General features: G+C 40.8%; 1 protein-coding gene across 1 annotated transcript; it reads right to left on the reverse strand.

Moving 5' to 3' along the window:
* Positions 1–359: 359 nt before the first annotated feature.
* Positions 360–9,741, reverse strand: PDIK1L (PDLIM1 interacting kinase 1 like). Its single transcript, XM_004377087.2, has 3 exons — positions 9,603–9,741; positions 7,096–7,397; positions 360–2,877 (listed from the first exon to the last, which is right to left on the reverse strand). Exons 2-3 carry the CDS (start codon positions 7,378–7,380, stop codon positions 2,137–2,139), a joined length of 1,026 nt encoding a protein of 341 aa, XP_004377144.1. The 5' UTR covers positions 7,381–7,397; positions 9,603–9,741; the 3' UTR covers positions 360–2,136.
* Positions 9,742–10,270: the final 529 nt, after the last annotated feature.

The following is a 10,270-nucleotide window of genomic DNA, read 5'->3' on the forward strand; positions in this document are numbered from 1 at the left end:
AGAGACTGATCACATTATACCGTTCCTGCCCCCAAAGAAAGAATTCCACTTTACAGGCAAAATCTTTCAAAATAAATGATCACTATTTTAAATGAGGCAGGTCCAAAAGCTATGTACTTAAGAGACTGTGACTCCAAGCACGCATATTCAAAGGGCAAATGACATCACATACGAATCTCTGCTTAAGTGCCATATTATTGATGAGGCCACATCATAATGATGCTTTTTCTTATTTCCAGTAACTAAATCCCCTCGGACAGATCTATTACATTGATTTGGTGATCCAGAGGGCCACATTTTCACGAGGTTCCAGTGTATTTCCATCTCTAATTTCCAAAAGAATTCCTACATGAGCTTGAAAGTGATGTTAAATGTATACATTTTTTTTTTTTAAATCTTAAGAGGCTTTAGTAAAACCTCTCAGTCCAAATTTTAAACTTCACTTCCAGACCAAGTAATACATAGTCCAGAAATTTTATGTACTCTAATTTTTTGTGTTATCTTCTGAATACATTTTAAATGAAGAAAAAAAATAAGATGGCAATATTCCAAAAGTTGTGGAAGTTTTAAAAGGCTGAGGGGACTATGGAAACTATCAATGACTTCAATATTCTTATAGCTAAACATTTTGCTTGACTTTTGACCAAAGATTCTGGTGCTTTCTAAAGATTAACCCAGATACAATGGCCTTAAAGTCTATCTAACCTTAAAGGCTAATGTTCCGCTTTAGGAAAGCATTCTTTCCTTAGTTTTCAACTATCTGCATTTACAGAAAAACAAGATTGGAGACAACTATACAGGATTAAAATCAAACGAACTTCAAGAACAATAATAGTTTGTTGGTTTTTGACATAGACCATACCAAGTGATTGTCTACAATCGATAACTTTTCCATTTGAAAGATATAGTTGATGCCACAATATTGTATCCATTTGCCAAACTGTTTAAGTATCACCTCCCACTTTAGAAAAAGGTGATCAACATTTAAGACAACCATATCACTATCATTACTGTCTCAAATTAGACAAGAGAAAACAGCATCAGTGCCAAAATGAAAGGAAATCCAGTGATTAAACAAGAGACCATATCAGGGCAGGCAATATGAGAGTAGAGCTCATTTGGTTTTTTCAACTTTATGCTGAAGCTTAGACAAAGTCTTGAAACCCAAAATTAACATATCAGGTATTATAGTTCATATACAGCAAAGTTTTCAGAAACAGAAGAATCCTGTGTTCAGATTTATATCAGGTTGTAGATACTGAAGTGCAGACCTGTCCCAATGCAGTGGTTTAATTGGTTAATTGAATGCCTGGTTACATAAAGAAGGTATGACTGAATCATTAATGTCCTTGCCAACTTGTTACCACATGAATGCATAACTAATTCACCTCCTGCAGCTATAGGGCACTGGAGAGCTCAAACATACTTCAGCAGCTTTGGATGACTTAGTTTCATTTATGTTTAATAATTTTAGACCCTCCAAAATGATGCCTTAAAAAAATGCTGAATAATATTACAAAAATAAAAAAAACAGTATGATTTCGTTAGAGGGAGGAACAGGGTAGGAAGATGAGGGAAGGTTCTTTTATTTTCCATGATTGATTTCACCAGCAAATCTCAAAAACCCAAACCTACATCAAATAATTTAAACAGAAGTGGCATTTTCTTCATATGGAATGCAAAATGCACACATTCACATACTTACATATACATAAATATATACATATATGTTTCCTTTACAAAGCTTCAAAGGTTGCATTACCAGCATGCAAACCTCTTCTTCCATGGAAATTTCTAATACTGACTGACAAGGAATGTCTAAAATACTTGAGACATATTTCCAGAAAACTGGACTCTCTCCTTTTCTTGGCTCTTAGAGAATTTTCCTGCCAAACTTCTACCAATGATCATCTAAAAAAATTTACACTCACATTGGTAATACACACTGAAAACATACGAACAAAATGGCCAACTTGGACTTAAGAAAAACGAGGGGAAAAAAAAAACACCCTACAATAAAACCTAAACCCTTAGAAGGTGTTTAGCTTTTTGTATTCTTTTTCAGCCATATAATGTTGCATCACTGTTAAAACAGAAGCAGCACATCATCCAAGATATTTGCAAACAATATATGTGTCACGTTTCCCAGCTGCTATCTTTAAACGCAATTTGTACTAATCGGAGTTCTAGTTCAAAAGCATCTGGACGATCCTGAGGGTTGGCAGCCAGCATTTCTTTAATCAATTGTTTCATTCGCCCATTCATAGACTTTTTCTTCACAGGAATGAGAAGTTCCATTTTGGGATTTTCCAGAAGTGCCTCCCCTACAGGCACAATCTCAGTTCCTTGTTTTACATAACTCCCCAGGAGTTCCTTCTTTGTCTCCGTGTCTATGAAAGTGATCCTTTCTAGCATTGCCCAGATGATAATCCCCAGAGCAAAGATGTCAGCTTTTGCTGTGTAATGTCCCTCCCACACTTCAGGAGCCATGTAGAAATCTGTTCCACATGCTGTGGAGAGGAAACACTTGTTTACACTGACAGGTTCTTCTGGGTTCTGCCCAGAGGCTGAACAAACTTTACTCAAACCAAAATCGGCCACTTTCAGTGTGGGTTCCAAGTCACTGGTATCCAACCTGCTTTGAGAAATCAGGATGTTATCAGGCTTGAGATCTCGATGGATGATCTGGTTTTTATGCAAGAAAGCCAGGGCACTGCTCAGCTGAAGCATGAAGCTGGTGTTAGTTTTACGATTGGGTTTCCTGGACAACAGATATTCATTCATATCTCCTCCGTCACAAAAATCCATCACAAACCACAAGTAATAGGCGCTTCTGGGATCAAAGGCAATTTCTCCTTTTAATGAAGTCTCTACAAGCTATAAGAAGGAAAAAAAGAAAAAAACAGTTTACGATCATCTGCATAGGTAGTACAAAATTCAGTTACAGTAAAAAAGTAACAAAGGTAAAGTCAGTCTCCAATTTTATATGGAAACACCATGAATATCCTATTTGGTCAGTGCTTTCACATGTGTATTTTAAATTGCAGTATTTCAAACTGTTACTTTGTCCCTAATGAATACACACCAAATCTTGAAGCCAGGTAAAAATTTATTTATACATAGCTTTATTTTGAAGAGTATCCAACTGGCCACACATTTTTTACACATGTCAATGGAGCTGAACCCTGCTCACCTAGCTAATAGCTTCATGAAAAGACCAAAGTTTCAGCAGCTAGACTTGGGAGAGTGCCAGCTAGGGCATAAACCTCAATTAAGAAAGTCTGTTAAATTAAACTGTCTAAAATATACTTCTTGCTTATTGAACATACACTATCAATATCATCTCTACAACTGAGAGAAAAATGACCAAAGACCAACTAGTTGTTGCAGAAATAAAGTGCTCCTATAACCACTGATAAAATAAAGACCAACACTATCACCTCACAAACTTCTACAGCGAGAATGCAAATTATGTTGGCTATGGTGGTGCAGTGATTAAGAGCTTGGCTGCTAACCAAAAGGTTGGCAGTTTGAATCCACCAGGTGCTCCCTGGAAACCCTACAGGTCAGTTCTACTCTGTCCTACAGGGTCGCTATGAGTTGTAATCGACTCGACAGCAACAGGTTTTTTGTCTTTATCACTGGATGGCTTTTTAAAACCAATTTATAAAAATCAAATTCGCATCTTGTTATAAAAATTGAAGTCTGTGCTTGTACAGTTCTTCTTTGACAGAAGCTGAAAACCTAGAATAAATCAGTTTTATTTATTATCACTGTCTAATTATAACTATCCTGTCACCTGAAATTCAAGAATATTATTTCACTGAACATGAACTACTACTCTAAAATGCAGGCATACAGTGGTTTGAAAGCATCTGTTGTATGGTGTCATTTTCAGATATATGGGTTGAGTAAAACTCAGGAGGGAAGCCGAAGAGTGGTTGAAGGGTGAGTGAATTGCTAATTTTACATTTAATCCACTGGTACTTGCTTCTGTCACTTGAGCAGGGCGGAAGCAAAAACACCCCTCCATGCCACTCTGCCCCCCAACCCCCACCCCAGAGCAGTAATCGCAACGGTCTGCAGATGTTTCTTTTGCATGTGTTCTACTTGTTGCGTATGTCTGCCAGTGAGACAGAAAAAATGAAGGAATAGGAAAGGTACAGACAACACAATCATTTACAAGGTGCACTGCTACTAACTGTGCTGAGATTAAAAACCAGCGCTTTTCTCTCTTTCTTCATTTCTTCTCTTCTGTCTTTACTTGTGAAAGCAAACTTCCTCAATAACTTTGAGCATACAGAGTCCCAGCATTTAAAGAACGGTTTAGAGTAGGGTCAGATAGTAAATATTTTAGGCTTGGCAAGCCACATAAGGTATCTGTCCCATATTCTTCCTATTCTTTCCTTAGTTTTTACAATGCTTTAAAAATGTCAAAAACATTTTTAGCATCCAGGCTATACAAAAACAGATCACAGGCTAAACTTCCCAGCTTCTGGTTGAGAAGTACACAGAGAGCCCAATCTACTTATTTTCATGTGTAAAGAGCATGTTAGTCATTGGTTCTCTTATCTAAAGTTCTTCAATGGTTTCTCTGTTTTCCTAGAATATGGTCAAAGCTCTTTAACATGGGCTACAGGACCCTGTATGTTCTGACCCCTGCTAACCTTTCCAGCCTTGTTTACAAGCAACTCTCCCTGTATGCTATAGCTTTACCATCTTCTTTCAATTCTTAGAAAGCTCTGTGCTTTTTGTCTCAGGACCTTTGTATGTACAGTTTCCTGCTCCTATACCATGCTGTACTTCTCATTCACGACACTTATCACAAGTATACAAAGTGGCCACAAAGTTCCTATGCATGGGGTTGTGTCCTTTGTTAATTATGTGTTCTATATTTTCTTCTAGATGAGGTTTTTAGCAATCAGGAACTGACTTAATGATTCCAACTGAGAACAAGGAGAGATATCTGGAAAAACATGGACAAAAATTAAAATGTGTGTAGAGAATGAAGAAGCCCATTCATCTGAACCTTGTGGTCACCCTACCTAATTTATTTTGTTATCTTTGTTGTCAGGTACCGACAAGTCGATTCCGACTCATTGTGATCTCATGTTGTTTTTACTAGATGTAAATACTGATTTCCTTTACAGAGAAGGCACTTGATAAATGTGTTGATAAATATCTGCTTACTAGGTACTGTACTGTATCCACATTATACCCAATTTTGATAACTCCCATGGGAGGTAGAAATTATTATTCCTATTTTATATATGAAGAAACATATGCTTGGAAAAGTTGGGTTATTTATCCAAGGTCAGACAGCTAGCAAGGGGCACCCTGGTGGCGCAGCGGTTAGGAGCTTGGCTACTAACCAAAAGGTTGACAGTTCAAATCCACCAGCTGCTCCTTGGAAACCCTATGAGTCAGTTCTACTCTATCCTATAGGGTCACTAGGAGTCAGAATTGACTCGACGGCAACGGGTTTGGTTTTTGGTTTTGTATACAGCTAGCAAAAAGTGTCAAAAGTCAAAGAGAAGTCTATCAGACTTTAAAAGATGAAAGAGATTTACTAAACAAAAAAGGTGCTTTAGATATAAAAATCAATGAATCAAGTCTGGTAGTACTTTACATCTACAAGACAAGCTAACGCCTGGTTACCATAATTGTTACTAGATCTAGACTCAAGGATACTGTCAGGACTAAGTCATATGTTTAAAATGTCTTTGCTTTTCCAGTCCAAAAGAGATTAGGCATCTTAGTCTCTAAAATTCAAAGCAAAGTTCAATTCACTTTTAAGAGGGAATGTGGTAATATCTCCAATAGTTCCTGATATCAGGGAAACTTATGTAATAAGCACTTTTAGAAAAGCAAACAATAACATGAATACAGGCTAAACAGTTGTGTTTTATAGTCACTGTCTTAAGAAAGAAAACATCACAGCATAGAGTGCTAAACTGAAATATTAATTAAGTCCTCGAGATGAGTATTTGTTAACTCTACAATGAAACTCACAAGTTTCTAATTACAGATAGTTATGCTTGTTTTCTTTGTTGCTGCTAGTGCAAAAGCTTTTGCTGTTTTATAAACAAACTTTTGCACCCTGATGGTAAATTCTGAATTTAGACAGACTAAAGGAAAGTTGTTTCCTTTTCTAAGAATGACTGGTCTTAAGAAATTTTGCTCTGGCCTTTAACTAGCTATGTCTTATATATATTTTCTATTCAATGAGTATAGAACTGCTAGAGATTTTGATCTACGGCAGAAGCCAACCTAAAAAAAAGCTTTTCTGTTTTCCAATGTTAATGTTTCCCCTAAGTTATAAAAGAATAATTTGGAGGCAATATCGCTGAGTGTTTAAGAGAGCACAAGCTTTAGTTATCAGACAGACCTAGGTTCAAGTCCCATTTGCTAGCTATGTGACTTTAGATACATTTATTATCTATCCTAAGCCTCAGTTTCTTCATTTGTAATGAGGACAATAATAGTACTTTCCTCATAGGATTGTTCTGAGCAAGTGTCTTTACAGCACTCAGTACAGTATGTGGAACAGAGCAGGAACTCAAATGTTAACTATTAGCACTGTTAATAATATTCTGGTGCCAGCCACGTACTTCATGAAAATTAACTGGAATTGCACAGTTAAGAAACTACATGACGCCTCTAAAATGGCAAAGGCTTATGTTCAAACCAGTGATCTATAAAAGAGATACTCAGCTACCTATGGGTGCTATTAGTTGTGGCCTTTTTCCTTTTCTTCTGTCTTTAGTTCCAAAAAATATTGATTCTGAGGAAGTGAACTTATTAGGCTCTTGTCTTAAACACTTCCCTAGTGCCCATCTTGCCCCATTCCTATGCAGACTGGCAAGTACTATGGCTTAACAGGTGGCTTATGTTATTTTTAGGTATTTGCATCACAGGTTTAAAAAAAACCTTATTTTAAACCAAACACCTACTCAATTCTTGGCAGACCCCTATCTACTGCTAACTATATAAACACCTGCATTTAAAGAGAAAAGTTCATCTGACCCTTTCATTCCTCTTCTTGCTGACTATTGTTATGTTCATATCACTTCTTCTCCATTCAACCACACATACCTGTAAATAAAGTGAGGAATTAGAGCCATGGGACATCTTTTGCACCATCCCATCTTTTTGTAGAATGCATTCTTCCAAGTGAATCACATTTGGATGTTGGCTCTTGATACTGCTTAGTGCCCAGAACTCACGAAGAGCTAGTTCAACATTTTCAGGTGCGTGGCATCGAATTTTCTTCACCGCTACCCGTGCAGAGGTCTTCCTGATGACTGCTTCATACACCACACCGTAACTACCTCGGCCTACCTCCCGTATTAGATCGTACTTTGGCTGGCTACTCACCATCTTCAAGGTCAAGGTTTCTGGAAAAATCAACAAAGTGTTCTGTTGAAATTAGGAATAATGTCTGGCTTGTGTTTTTTCTTATGTGTGATTTAGCTATCATCTGCACCACCACCTGTCGTGCTTGAAAGATATTTGCTATACCTTGGGAAAATCTAAACATTTTAACAATAATAATAATAATGCCAATACTTATGTAGTACTTACCATGTATCAGGAACTGTTTCAAGCACTTTATAATATTAAATTCATTTAATCCTCGCAATAATTTTACGAGCTAGGTACTACTATGGTCAGGAAACTAAAGAAAAGGAAACTAAAGCACAGAGAGGTTAAGTAACTTGTCCAAGGTCAAACAGCTAGTAACTGGTGGAACTGGGATTTGAATCCAGGCCATCTGTTTGGCTCTGATGTCCATGATTTTAACCACTACACTATAATGCCTCTTATACGAACTGCTTCAAAATGTCGCTGTTAAAAATAAACCAAAAAAGTAAGGATTCTTATTTACTGATCATGAAAAAATGAACAAACACACAAAACCCCAGCTTCTCCTTAAGGCTACAGACACACAGAAAAGGTCATAAAAACAACAAAAACAAAAATACACAAACAAAAATACTCTTGTCAGAAATACAAACAACTGGCTTGTGCTTAAGGGCTAAAAGTGAACCAGGCTACTTATAGAACTGAAAAGGTTAGCTGTTATTATTTAAAAACAAATGGCCAAACTATGTATTTTCATATTTTAGTTTTATTTCCTTATTTCTTGCAAAACAAATTAAAGTTTGTGGAGAATAATGTTCAAATTAAAGTTTGTGGAGGATAATGTTCCTTTAAAAAGAAAGTAAGCTACTTGGAATATAGTTATCTTTTTGTTGTTGTTGTTTTACAATAGCTAGGCCATTTTTGGGCAACAGAAACTGTCCTACATATCAAGGGGCCCTCTGACAGAGTTCTTTGGGATTCAACTTGATAAATCATTTTAACGCAGGAGCAAAAGGCCCTACACAGAAATGCTCACGTGTTGGATCAAGAAAGTCGAAAGTGTGCCTCTGACCCCCTAGGAATTTCAAGATTCCAATGAGCTTCAGGCACAGATTTTCATTTGTAGATTTCTATCATGGGCACATAGTGGTTAAGTGCTACAGCTGCTAACCCAAAGGTCAGCAGTTCGAATCCCCTAGGCGCTCCTTGGAAACTCTATGGGGCAGTTCTACTCTGTCCTGTAGAGTCGCTATCAGTCGGAATTGACTCGACGGCAGCGGGTTCCACGGGTACCGTGGGCAAGAAAAGTAACCTGAGATTGTACAACCTCTACGATATACAATTTAGGGGGAACATAAAGCTACTGACCCTAGAGCCTGAGAAACTGGGAACAGCTACTTCAAGTCCATAGATGAGATTTAAAAAAAGAAAATGAAAGCTTCTGAGATTGCGTCTCAGTCCCACTTCCTCGAATAGGCCATCTATCCTTCAAATTCTACTGTATTTCCTAGTATTTGCTTGATTTTCTGTCATAGAATCCTCTGCCCCAAATACACAGCAGACATTCTTTCCTACTCCACCTGGATCGTCAATTACTATGCATCTTTGAAGCAGTTCTATATCCTCTCCAGCTCGATATAAACCCCATGCGTAAGGGCATCTTCCTGAATAAGGGGGAGGGTTGGTGTTTATGAAATCCTTTGAGATTCTGGATCAAAACACACCACGGCGATGCATCCTGTGTGAAACTAAGTGACTCATGATGGCATTTCCACGTCTGCCGGGCTGATCCAGCGGTTAGGTGCGGGCCGGCCAGGCCATACATATGCCAGTGACCAGGAAGGGCCGGTCCGGGGCAGAGGTGTTCCCCGGCGCGGGGCTCAGGGCCCCGCTCATTGGCCGAGTATCAGGCCCTCCCCCTCCTCGGCTGCGACCAGATAGAACCCTGAGGGGATCCTCCCCAGGCCCTTCGCCCCGAGGAGTCAGTCCTGCAGCTGCCTTCACACTTCGGTGCTGGGGGCTGAGGGCTGGGGCCTGGGGAAGAGGCCACGGGCATTAGAGGCCGCAGCTGGGGCCGGTGGCCTGAGGGTGCAGGCACGAAGGCCTAGGGAAAGCGAGGCCTTCCCCAGGATGATTCCTTTGACAGGTCTATGACAGGTCTCCTGGGGATGGAGGCACATGCTGGAACCTCGGTTCTGCAGCAGGGCTTCTCTGCCACGCCGAAGGGCCAGATTTACCTCAGGGTAGCTGCTGCCGCTTCTCCCTCTCACGGGCTCTGCAGGCCGCCATTATCCGGCAGCTCGCGCCTCCGCCGCCGCGGCCTCCAGTCAGAGGCCCGCGCGCGCCCCCGTGGTGCGCGCGGACACACCCCCTTACGCCTTGCGGCCCCGCCCCCCCTGGCTTTCCGTAGCGCGAGCCAGGAAGCCGAGAGCTATTCCTATTGGTTGCGCACCGGGTGCTCCGCTTGCCTCCACCTCTTTCCCATTTCTTTGAAGAGACCGAGTTGCGGGAGGTGCGCCCACTCCGGAACGCACCACTTGCGCCCCTCCCCGCAGGGGTGACCGGGCGTGAGAAGGGGGAGGCCACTTCACGCCCGGGGTTCGGTCGCCCTCTCGGTGCTGCGGTCGTGCACGGCCCGCAGCCCCGAGGATTGTCTGCAGTAGCAGATCTGAGGCTGAAGAAGCGCGTGCCGCACCGCGGCCTCCTGCCTCCCCTCCCTGTTCCCCTACCGACCTACCGAGCTGCGGGCAGGTGTGCGGGGGTCGTTAGGGTGGAACGCCTGGTGCATCTTCTTTTGCGCTGGCCTGGGGTGCTTGCGGACTGCGGAGCTTTACCGCGGGCCTGCGAGAAGGCGCAGCCCGAGCTGGGAGGCCTGGCGTCCGCCCTGCCAGGAGGGAGGCTGCAC

This window comes from Trichechus manatus, unplaced genomic scaffold (assembly GCF_000243295.1).
Source record: "Trichechus manatus latirostris isolate Lorelei unplaced genomic scaffold, TriManLat1.0 scaffold00048, whole genome shotgun sequence".
Lineage (NCBI taxonomy): Eukaryota > Metazoa > Chordata > Mammalia > Sirenia > Trichechidae > Trichechus > Trichechus manatus.

What these genes read in the sequence shown, in the direction of transcription:
- PDIK1L (XM_004377087.2), bottom strand. Translation starts at nt 7,380, where the DNA reads ATGGTGAGTAGCCAGCCAAAGTACGATCTAATACGGGAGGTAGGCCGA. An exon ending in ATTCCTCACTTTATTTACAG is followed by an intron (nt 2,878 to 7,095) that starts GTATGTGTGGTT and finishes TCCTTCTTATAG; the next exon opens with CTTGTAGAGACTTCATTAAA.